A 19224-nucleotide genomic window follows, 5' to 3' on the forward strand; every position below is an offset into this window, starting at 1 on the left:
TAATTGAGAAACAATTGATTACTCTAACAAGTGTAAGATTTTATTAATTATTATATTTTCAAAAATCTTACAAGAGATCGACAAAATCTTATTTAGAAGCTATTGAAATAACCTAGTAAAAATATGGATGGCAAAACAAATTTGTTTTCCTAATCCTAAACTCCCTTTTCTCTTCGACACAACACCGAAAGAGAAGGGTTCATTCATCTCCAACAATCCCCTTTTGGGTTATACAACAAGAAATCAATTTAAACTAATGATCAACAGTCTTTGTCGAATGTATTCCCTTTAAGACTTGATTGGTAGAGCATTAGCATAAACATTATGCTCTTTATTACCCAATCAACATTTATCACAAAAGCATTTAGAAAAACATTTGCAAAATGTTAATACTCTTCAAATGCCTTTTTTCAATGCTCTCATGTGGAGCTTTTGGTAGATCATTTGCAATTAGAATATATAAAAAAATTAAAGTAATTATATATAATTAATTTTATTTTATTTAGTAATATAAAACTATATATGTTTATAATAATAATATATTTTAGAAATAAATTGCGATTAAATATTTTTAACTTTTTAAAAAGAACAATATTTCACATTTAAAAATATAATATAATTTATATAATTACACATATCATTCATTATTTTTAATAAAAACATAACATAATATATATTATATTATATATTATAAAATAAACATATTTGTATTATTTTAAAATACGCTTTTGTAGTGTACTGCTTCTGCATCATACTTCTATTGCTTTTTCATCGGTTGTATCAATGGAAGACTCAACCACAAATTGAGACAAGAACTTCGCTACAAAATACATCTAACACCAAACAAACGTGGTAGAATTTGTGAAAAAAATCCTATAATGAAAACGACAGCAAATCCAAGAAAATGGTGCCGTTCCAGTCTCTACAGCCACTGAAACTTGAAAGAAGGCTTAAGCCATTGCGAGTCTCAGATTCCTTACAAGATCCTCAACTGCACTCACTGAAAATTCTTTCCTAATCTGCAATTAAAATTTAGACAAATCTCATCAATAACACTGTATTTTAACACAGAATAGCACACAATGAAAAGAAGAAAAAAAATCAGAAAATAACATTTATTAAACAAAAAATCATTAATCTGGAATTTATTAATAGAGATATACTATTTTGTGACATTTTACCTTTGTGTTTTTCTATCTCCAACTCTAAAAAATATTATAGACATTCTACAACCAACAATTCTAACCATACTGTTAAATATTTTGTAATTCGTTTCCCTATTAATTCACATAATTTCATTTTTCTGGGAATCAAAATCCAGAAATTGTTCGAAAAGAGGAATCAAAATACAGATTTTTCATGATGTAAAATCATTAATGAACACTTAGCAAACACTGGACCAATAAGATTTCCACACCTTTGTTAGGAATTATCGATCGTTTGATTGCTTAACTATATGACACAAGATTTTTAACCCAGTTCCCTTGCGGTACCTCTGGGGTGGGAACCGTCTCCCACAACATCCACTATTAATCAAAGGGGTTTACACAAACGCTCTAGGCGCTCTCTTCGTATAAACATGACATTAACAAAGAATAAAAAAATCAAAGAAACTCTATCCCTTAGAGACATGACTCGAACAATGTCTCTTAGTTTCTTCTACTCTTGATCTCTCTCTTAACTTCTCTTTGTTCTTGTGTTTAGGGTTTTTCTCGGATCTCTCGGATGATTCTCATGTGTTGTGTAAGTCTTCTTTTATACTTAAATAAGTGCTGATCTATTTCCTTATTCCTGTTGACTTTGGTCCCTCTTCCTTTGGTAACAAGGAAATTCATGCTTGTTTCCTTATTACACAAACCGACTTGTAGCCGTGAGTTTATCACTTGAGTCCAAAAGCATGATTTCAGATTTGGGCCTAATTGAATATGTTGACTACAGCCCATAATCTCACAAACTCCACCTTGGGCCAAGTCAACATCTAGCCCAATACATTTGTCTCCAATCCTTTCTTCACGATGGCAAGAAGAAACTATTAGACACAAAGTGTCCCACATCGGATATTGGAAAGGATCCTTAGTCATATATAAGATAGATGGGCCACTCCACTAATCACCAATTGGTTTTAAGTGTGAAGCCCATCTAGCTTAACAGAAACTACCTTTCTTCTCTAATGTCTTTGACTGATATCTCTGCACCATCACCTCTGAAACAAAACTCCAGCATCCCTAAACTCGAGCTGTCCAGTGAATCCATGATTGAACCTTTGATAAAGCTTTTCTTCTCTAATGCACTTCCTGAATCATAGTACGCCCACCTTGATTCTAATTTTTTTTTCAGCATCCCTGACCTGAAGTTAAAGATTCACCTGCTCCAAATTTGATCACTTTCCTGTGATACTGTGCCATATCCGGTGACTTCATTTTACCAATCACCACCTGCAATTTCGATCAGCTTCTTATTGTTACCCGACGACCCTTCTCTCGCCAACCAATACACGACTCTGCACTTGCACCTTCATGAGATTCCTCTGTCGCCATCCCTGTTAGTCTTTTCCAGAACTTGCTCTTGCACCTTTGCTCGAGACTCCTTCATCCTCTTTGATCTCTCGATCAGAGACCATCGCCTAGTCCACAATCCCTTTGATGTTTTCCTTTGATAGTGAAACCTTCCGGCATTACTTTGCCGACCCTTTTCTCAGCTTCTCCAGCAACCCCTTTTTTTTTTTTTTTTGCATCTCCAGCGACCCTGTTTCGGCATTCCCCGACGACCCTGTTGCCGCATTCTCCAGCTTCTCCAGTGAATTGTTCGCCTCCTCCGCTGAATATAAGTCACACGTCTCTCTCAGCTTGTCCGGAGATTTCCATCGACGAGCCTGCTTTTCCAGCGGTTCACCACCATCGCAACTCAACTCCGACAATTACTTTGCCATTGAACTCAGATCAAGTTACTCCACCTTGAACTCTGATTCTTCCTCCGATTACACCACCATTGACTGCACTTCTTCTGTTTTCTTCTTGAGCTCAAAACTCAGAGAGATTCATGACTCTCTCTCAAGTTTTCATCTTCTCTCGAGCTATCACCATGATCCTGTGATATCAATGCTCAAGAGCCTCCAGCCTCAGACTCATCTCTCTTGATAAGTTGCAAACAGAGCTAGTGCACTGGCTTGTCTTCTCTCTACAGCTTGTCCGGTGAAAGTCTTCACCACCTCCCCTGTTTTTAAGACGTTTCCTTATGTAATCTCCTCCAGTGACCCTCTTGGTCAGACCATCACCACATACCTCCGTCGGTATCCATTGGCGACTCTGCCTCATTTTTTTTTTCTTCACAGCTCCCACAGCTCCACCTTGAACATGGAATCATCTCTGCAGCCTTGTACGCGACGAACAACAGACCCGTGCCCATTCTCAGCCTCGATGATCACATGTAGCCTCTGAACTATGTATCATCTTCTGCCTCTGTTCTAATAACTCCAGGTAACCCTCTTGAACCTGGAACATTATCTCACGTACTAGTTACTCCTCGAGAACTACTTGATTTTTTTTTATTTTTTTCAAGCTCCACCTTGAACCAAAAAACTATACCTTACGACTTCTGATTCTTCACGTTCTTCACGGTTACCGTAAACCTTGACTGCGAGGTCTCAGACTCCTCTTTCATCTCTAGGTAATTCCCTTTACCATGCACTTTAAATTTAGTACAAAACAGAATCATGTTTGCCTCACGCCCAAAGCTACATTGATTCTACTATTAGCCAATCAATCACACAGCCTCCTCCATGACCATCATGAATCTGTTGTTGATTGAACTCATCTTCCCTCTGCATCTTTGATTTCCTTTAACCAAATGCAATTAAACTCCCTGAATCATATATGTTTCAACCCGTGAAACAATCTCTGATTCGTAATGCTTTTCCGTTTAACCCCCACAGCTTCAGATCCTTTTTCTTATTGTACCGCCGTTAACGTAACAGAACACGCCATCAAGCTTCCAAACTTGCCAGATAGACTTTCGACACAAACCATGATCCATGCTTCTTTTTAAACAGAAACTTATTAGCATTATTAAACCTTGCTGCTAGATTGCCTTTCTCTTAGCTTTACTTGAGCTTCCCTTTTGTGTTTCAAAAAAAACTTGTTTTATGGGTAAACAACCACAGTCTGAATCCATCTTGTACCGCTATCATCCGTGATAGAACACGCCTCCTAACCAGTCTTGTTGGGAAGACTTTCGACACAACTTTCCATTCAGCTTTTCTTGTTTAACCCGATTCTTCTATATTAGATCCGCCTTGAACTCCTCTGTGTACCGCTGTTATCACTTAACAGAACCCGCCATCAAGCTATCACCTTTGCTCGATAGACTTTCGATACATCCTTAGTTCAAGCATCTCTTCTTACAGAACCTAACACACCCTTTGTGTTCTTCTTTATCTCTTGAAACTCTGATCCTCATCCCTGGCACTTAACCCTCCTTGAAGACTTTATCAGACCTGATTTTATATGAACTTCTCATAAGCTCCCTGTCTGCTTTGCCTCAAGCAGACTCCATATTTCACCTCCATACTCTTCTGCTATAACCTTTCTCTTGAATCTCAGATTTTTAACATACTGTCGAAAAACTTTTCTACACATCCCTTTCCTAAGGCGTCCCCTAGACATGGATCTGTAAGACCAGTTGCTTTATCAACCCATCCTTAAACACCAAATTGAATAAACTTTTAACAACTAGAGCAAGCCAAGATACAACCTGATTTCACAGCAAAAAATCTTGACTTCTCTATTGTTAAAATCTATTCTACTTCCATGTGCTCTCCCAAAATCTTGATTCCATAAACGTAGCAGCCTTGAGTATCCAGAAACTTCAAACATCACAATAACCATGTGATTGCAGCGGAAATCTGTCTTCAAAGTCTTCATCAACCTCATACGTTTTTAACGTCATGTTTTCCTTTGATCTTTCAACTCCAACCCTTCAATGTGTCGACTCCATAATCTCACTAACACCCGCAATCAAAACCTGGATTGCTCTGATACCACTTGTTAGGAATTATCGATCGTTTGATTGCTTAACTAAATGACACAAGATTTTTAACCCAGTTCCCTTGCGGTACCTCTGGGGTGGGAACCGTCTCCCACAACATCCACTATCAATCAAAGGGGTTTATACAAACGCTCTAGGCGCTCTCTTCGTATAAACATGACATTAACAAAGAATAAAAAAATCAAAGAAACTCTATCCCTTAGAGACATGACTCGAACAATGTCTCTTAGTTTCTTCTACTCTTGATCTCTCTCTTAACTTCTCTTTGTTCTTGTGTTTAGGGTTTTTCTCGGATCTCTCGGATGATTCTCATGTGTTGTGTAAGTCTTCTTTTATACTTAAATAAGTGCTGATCTATTTCCTTATTCCTGTTGACTTTGGTCCCTCTTCCTTTGGTAACAAGGAAATTCATGCTTCTATCTTATTAAAGCTGAAGTACAAATTCGGTGTGTTTGGATACTTGGATAAGAGTATTAAAAAAAATTGGTGTGTTTGGAAACATGGATTGTAGTCTTTTAAAAAAAAATTGTTTGGAAACAAAGATAGTAGTATTAAATAAAAAAAGTAATGGGCTTAAGTTATTAAGTCCATTATAAAAGAATATTATCAATATATATAAGAAAAATACAATACAAAGCCCAATTTGAAATACCAACTCAAATTATGGTTTTTATATTTCATATTAAAATTTTAAAATATAATATATGTAATTATTTATATGATGATACATATTAAATACTATTAATTATATGATTAGTTATATGATGGTACATATAAAATACGATTAATTATATGATGAAATTATATGATATATAATAATGACTAAGGATGGGTTTTCAGACATCCATACGGGTTTGGTTCTGATCAGTTTGCGTTTCGAGTTTTCGAGGTCAAAGATTTCAGTCCTATTAGGATGTTTCTAAATTTTTGTTTGAGTTTGATTCAGATCTTTACGGGTTTGGTTTGGGTTTGGATAACATATTTAAATTATTTTTAAAGTTTTAAATCACTATATATTTAAAATTTCTCAAAATCTATAAATAAAGTAATATATTACCTATAAATTTAAGTAACATATGTCAGAATACCTAAGCTTAACATATCAATTGGTTTGATTTAAAAATTTGGATACGAAATCAATAATAATTTTAAGTATTTTTGGTGATTTGAATATACTTTAACTATTTCAGATATTTGTTTTTGACTATCTATATATATATTTAAGTATTTTAAACCAATTTAAAGGTATCATTCTTGATGTTTTATATACGTTAAATATAAAAATAATTAATATATAAATATATAAATCTATTTTTAGATAAATTCAGGTACACGAATACTTCGGTTCGGATCCGATTCGGTTCTCTAACTAACAATTTTGAATAATTCGAATATTTAATCAATTTATGTTCAGGTTTGGTACTATATTTACTGATTGGTATCAGTTCTGTTCCTCGGATTCATTTTGCCAAACCCTTATAATTACATGAAAAACAAATATCATCATATTCTTTAAAATATACATCCGCGGAGGTGCAGAGATCAAAGTCGATAATCATTTATTTTAACAACAAGCCAAATAAATATGTTGATTGAAGAGCGAATAAAAAAACTAGAGAAATATATAGTATTAGAGACACTCTATGTGTCGAAATTATTATAAAGAAAATTTTATTAAAATAAATAAATTCAATAATTACAAACAAATAATATATTTCATAAAAGTGAAAAATAATATCCGCGCTTTCGAAGCGCGGGTCAAAATCTAGTGTTTCCTTATTACACAAACCGACTTGTAGCCGTGAGTTTATCACTTGAGTCCAAAAGCATGATTTCAGATTTGGGCCTAATTGAATATGTTGACTACAGCCCATAATCTCACAACCCTTGTGTTTTTTTTGTGTCAAAAGTTTGGTTTGGAACTATTTGAGAATATTTCTCTGTTTGTTAATTATCAGTATTTGGTAATATTTCATATAAACATCAATATAGCTGAGTGATAAAATATCCCCTTTGATATTCAATATATATCAATTGCAAATGACTAAATGAGAAATTTATTGAATGATTACCTTTGCAAGGACGGTTATGGCAAGAATCGAGTCTCCAAATGGCAATACAATACTATTTTCGACACACAGTTGAAGATTCTCGATTGTATTTAGTATGTCAATCATGCTCCCTTTGCTCTTTTCGCAGTGAATTCGGATTAAAACCTCGTTTTGGGCCACTTTAGCCTCTATTTGTGGCAACGGTTGATCAAATTGTTCATTATCTGAACAAGAAGAAGATGGTAGGGAAGTTTTCTCGTCGAAAAACACTTTAGATTTCTTCACAAGAATCATGGATTCCATATGTCTTGTTGCTTCTTTCTCTTCCTTGAGCTTTCTTATTTGTTCTTGGAGTTGTTTCAAACGTGCAATTGCGTCATCAAGAACCGTAATCTTGTCCGCCTTAAAAAACAAGATAATTATCTCAAAATTCATTGACAACAACTTCCAAATTTACATTTTCATTGTGGATTTAAAAATATAATTATCAATCATATTATTATTTTTGCACTAAATTATCAATTATATTAACATTTTAAATTTGCCATTTGATAGTACCTTCTTAAGACCAGGAAGAAGTGCTGAGAGGGCAATGAATTTTTCGGAAAGCTTCTCACGACGCTTTCTCTCGGCTATAACATGTTCTTTAGCGAAAGCTGGAGATCTTTTGGCAGAACATGATTTTCGTTTGGTTCCACATCTGACCAGTTGATCCATAATGATATCTTCCCTAGCTGGAGAAGAAGAAACATTACTAGAAAGATCAAAAGAAATCAATTGTGGCTTGTTATTAATCTTCACGAAAGGCTTCGGCTTCTCTTTGAGGTAATTAAGAGGAACTTGATGATCAATAAACTGAGCTCTTTGTGTATGTATGCTCGCTTCAACAGGCGATACATTAGTTTCTTCATAAATATTAAAGTCGAAATCAATGTCTTTGAGTGAGAAGTCGGTTAAGAAGAAGTCTTCATCCATGTCCGTATTGAGCAAGACCGATGTAGAAATATAAAATTTCCTGATAAAGACAAGATTTTAAACACAAATCCAGAGATATGTTTTGTTGTTTTTGTCCAAAAAGGTTTATGAGAAGAAAGTGTTTTCAGGTACTGAACTTTATATATTGACAACGAGACGCGGCTTTGTTTTTTTTCTCTTTCTCCACTCCGTTATAACGCTGACCAGATTGGTATATAATGCATAACACGTGACGTTAATGTCATATCTAAATAATTATGATCAAAATTAGAAGTCTTTTTCGTATATTTTTTTGATGAAAAAACGGCACCAGTATTTTTTAAAAAATATCTGTAGAATTTAAATAATAGATTTGGTTTTATCTTATTTTCATAAATATGAACACATGCTTAAAAACGTATAGTCCATGACTCCGACGTATATGTCAATTAGGATAAAGTATAAGGTTCGTGTTCCGTTGACTGAGTTAGACCATCTCCAATATATTTTGCTATTTTTACCTCTAAAATAGGAAAACTCTATAATGGAGGTGAGATATACTCCAATGTATTCCTCTAAAATAGCAATCTCTAAAATATAGAGTAAAAAATAGAGGAATGCTATTTCTTCCTCTATAAATAGAGGGAAAAATAGAGATCTCTATTATAGAGGAAGAAATAGAGGTGGATTGGAGCAATTTCACCTCTAAATGCTATTATAGAGGTGAAAATAGCAATGAGTTGGAGATGCTTTTAACGAGTAGGGTTGAAACTTTGTCCAAATGTCATAAGAAAATAAGGAGGTTTTTCAGGGTCGGTCATGTACAACGCTGAATGAAACATTTGGCGGACAGGGCAGGTCCAGAAGGTAAAACATCCAAACTATCGATTATGGCATTTAAATTACAGGAGTATATTTAAAAAAGAAATCTTATTAATATTTCTTCAACAAATAAAATTTATAGAGATTTTTAGCTAAATACTAATTTTGGGGGGTTATTTAGAAAAGTTTAAATGATTATTTTCATAGAATTAGAATTAATATTGTATCAATTATAAAAATATTAAGTATGATATGTATAGAACATTATAAGATACAACTATTGTAATTTCCATTAGAAGTAATATACTTTTTATTATTTGTATATATGAAAATAATTTACTATATCTTCTAAATGATACAGAAACCTTCTTACAAGCTTTTAAAATATTTATAAAATTTTATTATATAATTTTGTAAGTCAAAATAAATGACTTTATAAATCTTTTTATGGTTTTATAAGTTTTAATATATGATTTTAAGTTTTTTTTATAAATTATTTACGGAATGGTATGGACTCACACATAACTGGCAATGATTTATTCATAGTACTGAAGATTTTTCAAAAATCAAGATCTGTGATGTTCGAAAACCCACTGAAATGCTTAAGTTTAAAAAAAAATCAGAAGATTGTTATCAAAACACATAAATTACTAATCCTATAATATTAATCATTCTAGTATTAATCACCACAAATGAAAGAAATTTTCCGAAGTTAAAACTGATATAAAAAATTTATGTTCTACCATTTCACAAAAGATGTTAAATGGAATTCTATGTTTTTATTGAAATAACTATAATTGAAAGACTTAATTATATATATATAGTGAATTATTTTACAGGAAACAAATATAAAAAAATTATATTTCAACAATAAAAGTTTTTATAAACTGTTATGAAATTTGATTTTTGTTGTTTAATATTGTTTTGTGATCTTAATAAAATATGTATAAAAGCATAAATTTTAAATTTGGCTTGGGACATTATAAACTGTTAGACCGGCACTGACTATGGCTTCTAAATTTTTTGAAGAAAATTATACAGACATAGATCCTTAAATTTGTAAGAAAAAATTATTGAAAATTTACTAACTCACCTACAACCTATACCAAAATTTAGAAGCCCAGACTTTTCTATACGAAGTGATGAGTTTGGAGCGTACCCGGATTAAACCGAACTGAAATCTTCGGTTTAAGATTTTTGAACCGAAGTGATGGTGAGGAATTGGTTAATTTTTGTAAAATAATATCTTTTATATATTATCATCAAATAGAAAAGAGTTCGTATTATTTATCCTTCGAGAATTCTACAAGAAATATTTTGCAACTATAAATGGTAAAATTTATTGAGTCCTTGCTTACTCAAGGTCAGATCGGATTTTGAAGCTCAATTTAGTGATCATGATAGCAATATAGCATATGCGTTTTGATTGCGTCTCCGATGATGTTTCCTTCGTTTCTCGATACTTTTACTTTATATTTTTTTTCCAGCTGATTTATCTTAAGGTTTGCCATCACGACAATATTCAACATTATATCGACTTGGTCCTCAGGGCAGTATTTCTAAATCGTCCACCATATGAGTTCTCGAGAACATGATAAGTTACATAATGAAATGGAGATCTTATTTGTCTTACTTCTAAAACATTAATTAGTACTATTAAAAAACATTAATACTATTTAATATAACTTTAATCATGTGTTTTTTTTTGTTATCAACAAAACAGACTCATATAAAATATATTGATAATTACTAAAATTAATAACTTTATTTTCATATATTTTATTTGATATGTTTTATTTTTTGTTTGTCAAAAAAAAACTTTATTTTGAAGAAATCATAAACAATGCAATATATTTATACATTTAAACTTTAGTTTATAATCTTGGTTAGATCATATATTTGAATATATTATTTTATAAAAAATTGTTATCTTGTTATTTTATGGAACTATGTCATATATATTTTCAGATAGCTTCATTTAGGATATTTTGTTTACTAATTCTCTAGAATTAAAAAATGAATTAAAAAACCAAGTAAAATAGTTAAAGTTATAATCAGTGTTCTAAAAAGCGGTGCTTAGGTGTTAGGTGTTACAAGATCGTGACGATTATTTTTTAAACCGCCTAGATAATTACAATATTGTAATAATAAATAATAAATCATTTATTATTCATAAATTATATAATTAATATATTATAATATATTCTTTTGAAAACCATTTTTATCATATATAATAATAATTTTTACTATTATTAATATAAAAATTACATATATTTAATATATTATTATAATTTATATACGCCTAAACCGCTTAACTAATAATCTAGGCGTCCGCTTAATCATTCTAGGCGCTAGACGTTAGGTATTCACCCGCTTCTTGAACACTGCTTATAATACTCAAAAAGAAAAACTCAAACCTTAAGAAATTTTAAAAAATTTCTAAAAAGAATTTTCAAGTAGTAGTTTATTATAAATTTAATTTTTTATTACTTGAATTGTTTTAAAATTTTAAAGTTTCTTAAGGTTTGGATTTTAATTTTTGAGTATTATAAGTTTAACTATTTTACTTGGTTTTTAATTCATTTCTAGAGAATTTATAATAAAAAATATTTGAGTAATTATAGTTTCAAAATATTTTCAAGAAAAATATTTAATTTTCCAATTTCAATTCATTTTTTACTTTTCATTCATTTTCTGCTTTTATTTATTTAATTAATTTTAAATTTTTTAATTATTATAAAACTGACATATCATTAAGTTTTATTTCGTAAATGAACAGTTATGATTACCTTTCATACTTAATAAACAAGTAAGATAAGTTGAATGTTTTTGTGGTAATATATGTTAAGTTGAAGGCAAAATGTTAGTAAAAAATGTTGAAGTTTTAAAGTGTCAGTGAATATCGCTTTAATGGTTTTTACGCGATTAAAGATAGAAAAATTTGTATTATTTGCCGTCCAAGGTTTTATAAAATATATCAAAAACAATAAATACTTCTGTAGGATATATGTATATAACTATATACCATTTAGGTTGAACAAAGCTATATATGGGTGTGTTTTTCTTTCTTTCTTTTCTTGTAACTGAGCTATGTGTATATTATTAGGTCTGTTTAAACTCGGGGTTTCATTAATTTACAATTGAAGATATCCAGTTTGTCAAACAATGGAATAACTATATAGGGACCTATTAGGTCTGGTTAAACTCGGGGTTTCATTAATTTACAATTGCCATATGTTGACTGATCAACGCTTGTTCTCTTTAGTGCAATTACTGAGAAAGCTTTATTTAATGTAATTTGGTCCAATGATCAAAACCTAATGTAACACTTGTAAAATATAATCATCAATCATTATCTTTGAATAGTAACGTAAACGGATTGAGTTAGTAGGTAAGAGTTGGCTAGAGTTATGGTTTTTCACACTGGTTGATCTAACGATTTATGTGGTGTAGTTTCTTAGAAATTTCCCGTTCATATTTATTTAAGACACTTTCTTCAGGAGATTTTAGCCGTTGATTTTGCTGTGATCGGTTTTGACTCCAACAATTAATCTCTAACTTGCTAGAATTCGTGAGATAGTAACTAGGAGAGTAACTAGGAGCACCTCACGCTCTGCCTATAATCCCAAAAGTACCTTCGATGATCCACCCCCTGTCAACTTTGCTAAAGAAGAGGCTTGCAACTCGAGTGACGAGGTAGTCCTGAAGTGGAGTTTGTAGAACATTCCATTGATCTGGAAGAGGCCCGGGCATATATTGGAAGGCTAAATGTAATTTAGAAGCAATACTCTCTGATCCGTGGTCTCCGAGGAGAACTGCCACCATATAGGGAAAGTTTTCGATAGGCTGAGCAAAAGTATTTATCCTTTTCTCGCGGCAATCCGCATTGTCAGGTCTCAGATGATGAGTTTGATATGAAATATGCACTTTTATAAAGTTTTTTTTTTTTTTTTTTTTTTTTTAAAAAAAATAAGGGTAAGGTAGAAATATGAAACACTTTTATAAAGTTCAAAAAGGAAAAAACATGACACATAAACTTCATGTAATATTTTTAGTTTTTTTAGTTCAGTGTGGAAGATGCACTTCTACAAAAAAAAATGCACTTCTACATGTAGAATCATAAATACACAGCTGCATAAAGTTCTTGTTGAAATATGTTCTTTTTCCTTTTTTTGTATTCTTTTATTTTTCTGATATTTACATCTTCTAAATTTGTAGATAATTCTTTTGTAGAAGAAAACTAACGGTAAAATATCAAAAATTTAAGATAATTCTTTTGTAGAAGAAAACTAACGGTAAAATATTCTTTGGTAGGAACAAAAACCATTTTGCATTACATGCATCATGACTTCCATTTCATTGATAACATATATAGACACAAATAAAGTTTGAGTATTGGAGACATTATTACAAAGACTGAAAATTATTTGGTGGCAAAGAAAGAATTAAAAGCCTCCTTGTTTTGATGCATGCTAATGGTGAGTTGAGTCTCCTTGCCCAATATCGCTGGTGAATTAGAAACTATAAGATATATATAAGAGAATGGATTTATCACAGTGTGGTGGGTTGGTCTCCTTCAAGCTCTGATATAACAATCAACGAGTCTGTCATTTCGAGTGAGATAGGTTCTGTCTTTGGAACTGGATTGATTATCTTGCAACACCACAAATTATATAAAACAAACAGTTACATAAATGTTAGTGAAAAGGAAGATGCTTTATTTTTGTTTCAGATTCACCTTTTTACCGCCTTTTATGTAGCCTATAGCGACTTCTTTCCTTAACCATGCTCGCTCTGATAGCTCAGTGAATGAAGGGTTCTCTCCATCTTTCATGTATAGCTCAATGTCCTGTGTGTCCCAAGTACATTAGAGATTTTCAGAACTACAATATGTTCTGAGGGAAGAAGAGACCTGTTTTTCACCTTTATGTAAATCTCATCGCCTTCTGCATTTAGAATGTCCTTCCACACCTCGTTCAATTCGCTGTTTCCAGCAACTGAATATAAAAGAAAAATAGTATTGCTATTGTTTGGACGTTCGTTAAATAAAACACAAAAAAAAAAGAATAGATGAAAGGTATGACCTTGTGCTGTTACAAGGCTCATCACTTCCTCTACCGCTATGTAAGTTAGAGACGGTTTGATTCTTGTTATCTGCAAATGTTTTTTGTATAATGTTTTCAGCTAATGAGCTCATTCCATAAATGAAGTATAACCATTTTCAATTGATTACCTGCTTGCCGAGTTTTGAATCAACTATTTCAGAGGCTAGATTTTGTACCTAGAGAAACAAAATCGTTTTTTTTTCAGCAAGATTGCATTAGGATATGGTGTAATGAAAGAAGTCAGTAGATTACATTTACTCCAAGCTTGTTGCAGATGCTTTCAGCAAGAAGAAGAGAGTAAGCGGATTGTGTGTCTGCTCTAGATGGATCTAAAAGGACAGGACGATATATGTTAGCATCAAGAAATCACTACTTCAAACTTGTATGTTCTTGATTACCTCCAAGAAGCCATTCTTTATCAGATATTACAAGGATAGACAGAGGAATAGCTTCTTCTTCTTTTTGGTATTTAGTTTGCATATGCATTATAGTTTCCTTTAATGTATCATAGTTCATCGGATTCCCAACCTGCAGTAAGAATTCAAAAGACATATCAAATAAACTTGTGTAGATATATATCTTCTTAGCTTGTTTCATGCAGCTAAAATTTATATTTTACCCGATGGGAAACTTGTATGTTCTTGATTTTTCCTGAACCTATACCATCACTCACTCTTCCTCTGTCCTCTATTGGTACATCAGATAATATTTCCAATGAACTTCCTGGACCAAGATAGTTATCAAACTCTTCAATCATATCTACAACATCCTCACGCCAACCAAGTAGAAGTATAGTTTCTCTGGGTCCTTGGACGGAATCTGATGATCCCTATGTCCCAAAAATATAGAAATCATAAGGTATACGTCCCAAAATTTCATGAATATTATATTATTATCCAAGCATTGTGGGGAGGCAGGCGGTTTTGAGAGTTAGACCTTTGACAAGAACATCTTAGAACGCTTTATAATCTTCTCTAGCCTTGATTGCTTACGGGTTTCGAGCTCATCATCTACTGAAATGTTCTCAGTTTCAATCTCTTTAGATAAAAGTTGCTTCTTTCTCCAACTAAGAGGTGCAATAAACAATACTTTGTCTGTTTCCATGAGCTTTTCGTCATCGTTTGGGTGGAAATTTACTTTTCCATCTCGTAAAAGACCACAGACCACTACCTGAAAAGTACAATATACATGTAACTTGACATAAAATACCAAAATGTAAATGATATAGTCAATTCATACCTCCTGGAACCCAAGTCTTATCTGTCTATACTTCATCCCAGCTAGATTTGGGAAACTCCGAAGATTAAATACATTTTCTGCAATGGGTAGACTTTGTATAAGTATTAGATCTTGAATACAAAAAAATATATATTCAAAACAAAGTTGTTTCAACATTAAAATGTAAAAGATGAAAGCAGAACTGTACTTGAGTAATTGAGTAGGTGTCTGTAGATCTTTATGAGGTCTTTTTGACGTGAACATTGGACAAACAACTTAGAGGTAATATTTTCAACCGGTTCAACTGTCATTCCTGAAATGGACTTGAGGAGATCATGCATACTAGAGCTTGATACCTACATTCATTTCCACAAGCACTATTAACAGAATCAAACAACAGTATCATCTTCAGTAGGCTAATTTACCTCTACAATAGTTGGTATGGATTCGATTCTTTGTATAGGTTGAAGGGCTAATACAGAAAGAAATGCTTCTGTATCAGTGTGGTACCTGAAATACAATGTTTAACTTGTTTGATTACTCTTTTACAAAATACATGAGATCACTGGTATAGATTCTATATAGTTTCCTCAGTCACATGTTACTTTCTAGCACTTCAAAAGAATGTTCTTACCCATCACTTTTAGTTGGTAGAATTATAATGGCACGGGCCGTAGAGGCGGCAGCCCTCTCAAATGATTTCGTCATTTTAAGATTACAACTGCAATGGTTGAAGCATGCAATCAGCTCTGTGTAGATATATTTCAAGCCAACAAGATCAGCTGCTTATTCGTGTTGAAAGACGACTACTTTACCTCTTTGTAAGGATGTCAATATGATTAAAATCTGTGTTGAATTCCTCAGCTATTTTGTCCATCTCACTCCTTGGAGTATCAGACATAAGCACAAGCGTCTGCTTACTGTAAGAGCATGTAACAAGGAAACTAAATCAGACAAGTTAATATTACTTGGAAGAGATATATAATAAGAGAGAGTGAACAAACTTACCTAGCTGTGGCAGTACCTAAGCGGATAGCATGCTGATGATAACTGTTGAGTTGCTTTAGTATGAAAGGAAGATGACTGTTGATTCCACAAATGATGATATGATCATTTTCTATGACTTGAATCTGTGCACCTTCTCTTAGCCTTTGCATATTATCCTGCTCAGAGACAAAAGTCATCAAGGAACTTGCAACTTTAATTTCTCAATAGCAGCTAGTGTCTCTAACTGAAGAACTTATATACCCGAAGTTGTTCAGTCATTGTGCTTAAAAGCTGAGAATAAAACAATATCCCCCAAATGGCTAGGACAAATCCAATGACTTTCTCAACACGCGACTTTTGCTGCAGTTATTTTTTTCCAGAAAAAAAAACATCATAAGGGATTTTAGTTGCATAGAAGAACTCCGTAGTATAAGTTGTAATCAATATATTTTTGAGACGTTGAAGAAGATAAATCTTGAACCTCTAGATGTGAATCAGCACAAACAAGGCATGCCCAAGCATCCCAGAGGCAGTCTTCGAAGGATTGATCCTCTTTCCTTCACAAAACAAAAGGACAATAGCATTGAAAGTTGTACATGAAATCTGGATAGATCTATCCAGGGAGATAGAATAATCGAAGAAATAAGCCTATAAATACTTTAAAACAAGACAAAGAAAAAGACTTCGAAAAGTCACAAAAGCAGTATTAAAACCATATTAGAAAGTGGTAAAGCCCAGAAAATATCAAAACCACAGAATGGAAAATATAGTCTAGGATATGTGAATTCTTGACAAAAACCAAATGGTAGGTTACCTGAATTTGAAAAATAAGAATCCTCCGATCATGACAAACGATAGGCATGCTATCACAAGCACCACCAGGGACCTAATATAGCCATCAGAATGAATGTCAATATTCACAAAGAAAGAAAAAAAATACAGACTACTTATGAATATAATGCGTATCCTAAGCACAGTGAAACTGACAATAATAGTCAGCAAAAATCCATGTACTACTAGTACATTTTGAGATCCTCCCTATTAGTAAAAGTAAAACGAAATGTTTTCTGTAGTTAGTAACTGAAACAGAGTCTGTTATTCTGTTAAAAGTAGTTATTTCGGTTAGTTAAAAGTAGTTATTTCGGTTAGTCCAGCTCGCATTAACATTATCGAGTCATCAATATATAACATTTTAATAAACTCTATTAGTACCATTTGTACATAAAAATATATTATATACCAAGGGAGATGCTTCAATTAAATCTCACAGATTATAGAAGTAAATGGTTGAGGAAACACATACGTAGCAACGTTCTTCTCGAGCCGAATATTGAACAGGAACAAGAACCTTGCAAGACTCCATTTGATACCACCTAAAGAAGGTTTATTTAGAGAGTTTGATGCACAAGCAAAAGGCAAGCCAGCCCCTACGGAGTTCTGAATGTGGCGTGGAAGCTCATGAATGATCTTTTGTACAATTCTCGACATCGCATACAGTGGGATGCATCCTAGTACAAGTTTATATTGGAGACTCTGCAGATATGTACATTAAGAAAGATTATAACATAAAGCATTAAGAAAACAATATATTAAGAGAAAAATGTAAAGCCATGAGACTCACCTTATGGAATTTGGATTTGGAATCATTAGGTAGATTCAAGTTGGAAGTAGATGACTCTGTGTCTCCTGTCTTTTGAGATTTGACTCTGAATGTTCCTGTAATAATGAAAGTATGACAGTATGAAAGTATGAGCCTTTGTTGAGAGGAAGGACATTGAGACGTGAAATATGTTTCAGAGCCTCCTCACCTCGGGATCTAAAAGAATCAATCCCACTTGAAGGCAGAGAGTGCAAACTCAATGTTCTGCAACAAAGTCAATTTTGAGAGAGATATCTTGTAAAATACATGCACCACCATGGAAGCAATTGTTTTTCAGAAACTTGAAACTAGAAGAAGTAGAAGAAGAAAACAAATTAAAAACCTGTTAAAAGAAGTGAAACCATCATTTCTTGAAGCTTGGGAAGGTAGAAGAATCAATGTCTTCCAGCTAAATAGCTGAACAGCCACCATTTGATTTATCTTCTCTCTTCCTTTGATTTTGCTCCCATGGTTTTAAAACACTTATGATTTAAACTATACATTTTTATCCGAGGGAAAATGGGCCACTTTTTATTTTTATCTACGGTTATTTGGATAAAAATAAAAATTAACCAAAGACATGAGCGTATTCAGATAAGCTTTTGAACCCATTCATTGGTTCTGAACGTTTCTTTCCTTTGGAGAAAGATCAACTACCAGTAGGACTCTTTACAGTTGGTAAAATGCGCTTTATGATGCTTACAAATTTTATTCATATTACCATCTAATCTGATACAAAAACTCTAATGTGTTGTTGTTTTTATTGAAATTTGGTTTTTCGTCAATAAGAATTTAAGCGTTGATTTTAATAGTTGTGTTTTATTGTAATATGTCTTTTCATAACTGAATGCATAACATAAATTTATGTTTTGTATGTAAGTCACTGTTAATGATTAATGGTTTTAGGGTGGAAGCCTTAACTGATAGTTTCTGAATAAATCGTTAGTGGTTTTAAGCTTTTAATACATATGTTCGGGGTTAAAGTTATTCAATAAGGCTTTGCCCAAACAAACAAACAAGAAGAAGTTATTAAATGAAAGCTTTGTCATTATCTGACAAATGAGGAGGCTCTGAGAGTGCAGAGAGTGCAAACTCAAACCACAATTTCGGTTATCGTTACCAAAACTATCACGCTTTCAATGTTTGCTTCATCACTTTCCTACTTACTTTTTGTATCTTTCTTAGACATCCCTTCTTCGATTTTATGTACATATACTGATATTTTTTTTTGTTAAAACATATACTGATATATACTTATATGTATTACATAATACGTATAAAAATATCTTTAATGTGCATACTTTCCCCAAAATATCTGTTATGTACCGTACCATATTGTCTTGGTTTGTTTTTGTAAGTTTTTTTTTTTTTTTGAGAAATTTGTTTTTGTAAGTTGTCATATTTG

The 19224-nt window shown here is 32.5% G+C and overlaps 2 protein-coding genes across 2 annotated transcripts; both read right to left on the minus strand.

The window, feature by feature from the left end:
* Nucleotides 1-748: 748 nt before the first annotated feature.
* Nucleotides 749-8159, minus strand: LOC108810086 (transcription factor bHLH19-like). Its single transcript, XM_018582217.2, has 3 exons — nt 7653-8159; nt 7116-7496; nt 749-1019 (listed from the first exon to the last, which is right to left on the minus strand). Exons 1-3 carry the CDS (start codon nt 8067-8069, stop codon nt 951-953), a joined length of 867 nt encoding a protein of 288 aa, XP_018437719.1. The 5' UTR covers nt 8070-8159; the 3' UTR covers nt 749-950.
* Nucleotides 8160-13183: 5024 nt separating this feature from the next.
* Nucleotides 13184-18315, minus strand: LOC108806582 (putative ion channel POLLUX-like 2). The gene is made up of 22 exons (XM_018578732.2): nt 18163-18315; nt 17989-18044; nt 17802-17896; nt 17484-17713; nt 16995-17066; nt 16662-16737; nt 16442-16540; nt 16202-16356; nt 16009-16113; nt 15828-15914; nt 15619-15703; nt 15402-15549; nt 15215-15291; nt 14912-15145; nt 14595-14804; nt 14374-14503; nt 14228-14304; nt 14104-14151; nt 13955-14024; nt 13794-13867; nt 13609-13719; nt 13184-13523 (listed from the first exon to the last, which is right to left on the minus strand). Exons 1-22 carry the CDS (start codon nt 18249-18251, stop codon nt 13422-13424), a joined length of 2430 nt encoding a protein of 809 aa, XP_018434234.1. The 5' UTR covers nt 18252-18315; the 3' UTR covers nt 13184-13421.
* Nucleotides 18316-19224: the final 909 nt, after the last annotated feature.

Source organism: Raphanus sativus, chromosome 6, assembly GCF_000801105.2.
Source record: "Raphanus sativus cultivar WK10039 chromosome 6, ASM80110v3, whole genome shotgun sequence".
Lineage (NCBI taxonomy): Eukaryota > Viridiplantae > Streptophyta > Magnoliopsida > Brassicales > Brassicaceae > Raphanus > Raphanus sativus.

Excerpts from the sequence above, each read along its gene's own strand:
- LOC108810086 (XM_018582217.2), bottom strand. The coding sequence starts at position 8,069 with ATGGATGAAGACTTCTTCTTAACCGACTTCTCACTCAAAGACATTGAT. Across the intron at positions 7,497-7,652 it reads TTCTTCCTGGTCTTAAGAAG|GCGGACAAGATTACGGTTCT; the intron begins GTACTATCAAAT and ends TTGTTTTTTAAG. Across the intron at positions 1,020-7,115 it reads CCATAACCGTCCTTGCAAAG|ATTAGGAAAGAATTTTCAGT; the intron begins GTAATCATTCAA and ends TTTTAATTGCAG.
- LOC108806582 (XM_018578732.2), bottom strand. The coding sequence starts at position 18,251 with ATGGTGGCTGTTCAGCTATTTAGCTGGAAGACATTGATTCTTCTACCT. Across the intron at positions 15,146-15,214 it reads TAAGACTTGGGTTCCAGGAG|GTAGTGGTCTGTGGTCTTTT; the intron begins GTATGAATTGAC and ends TGTACTTTTCAG. Across the intron at positions 13,868-13,954 it reads GAGCCTTGTAACAGCACAAG|TTGCTGGAAACAGCGAATTG; the intron begins GTCATACCTTTC and ends TTTTATATTCAG.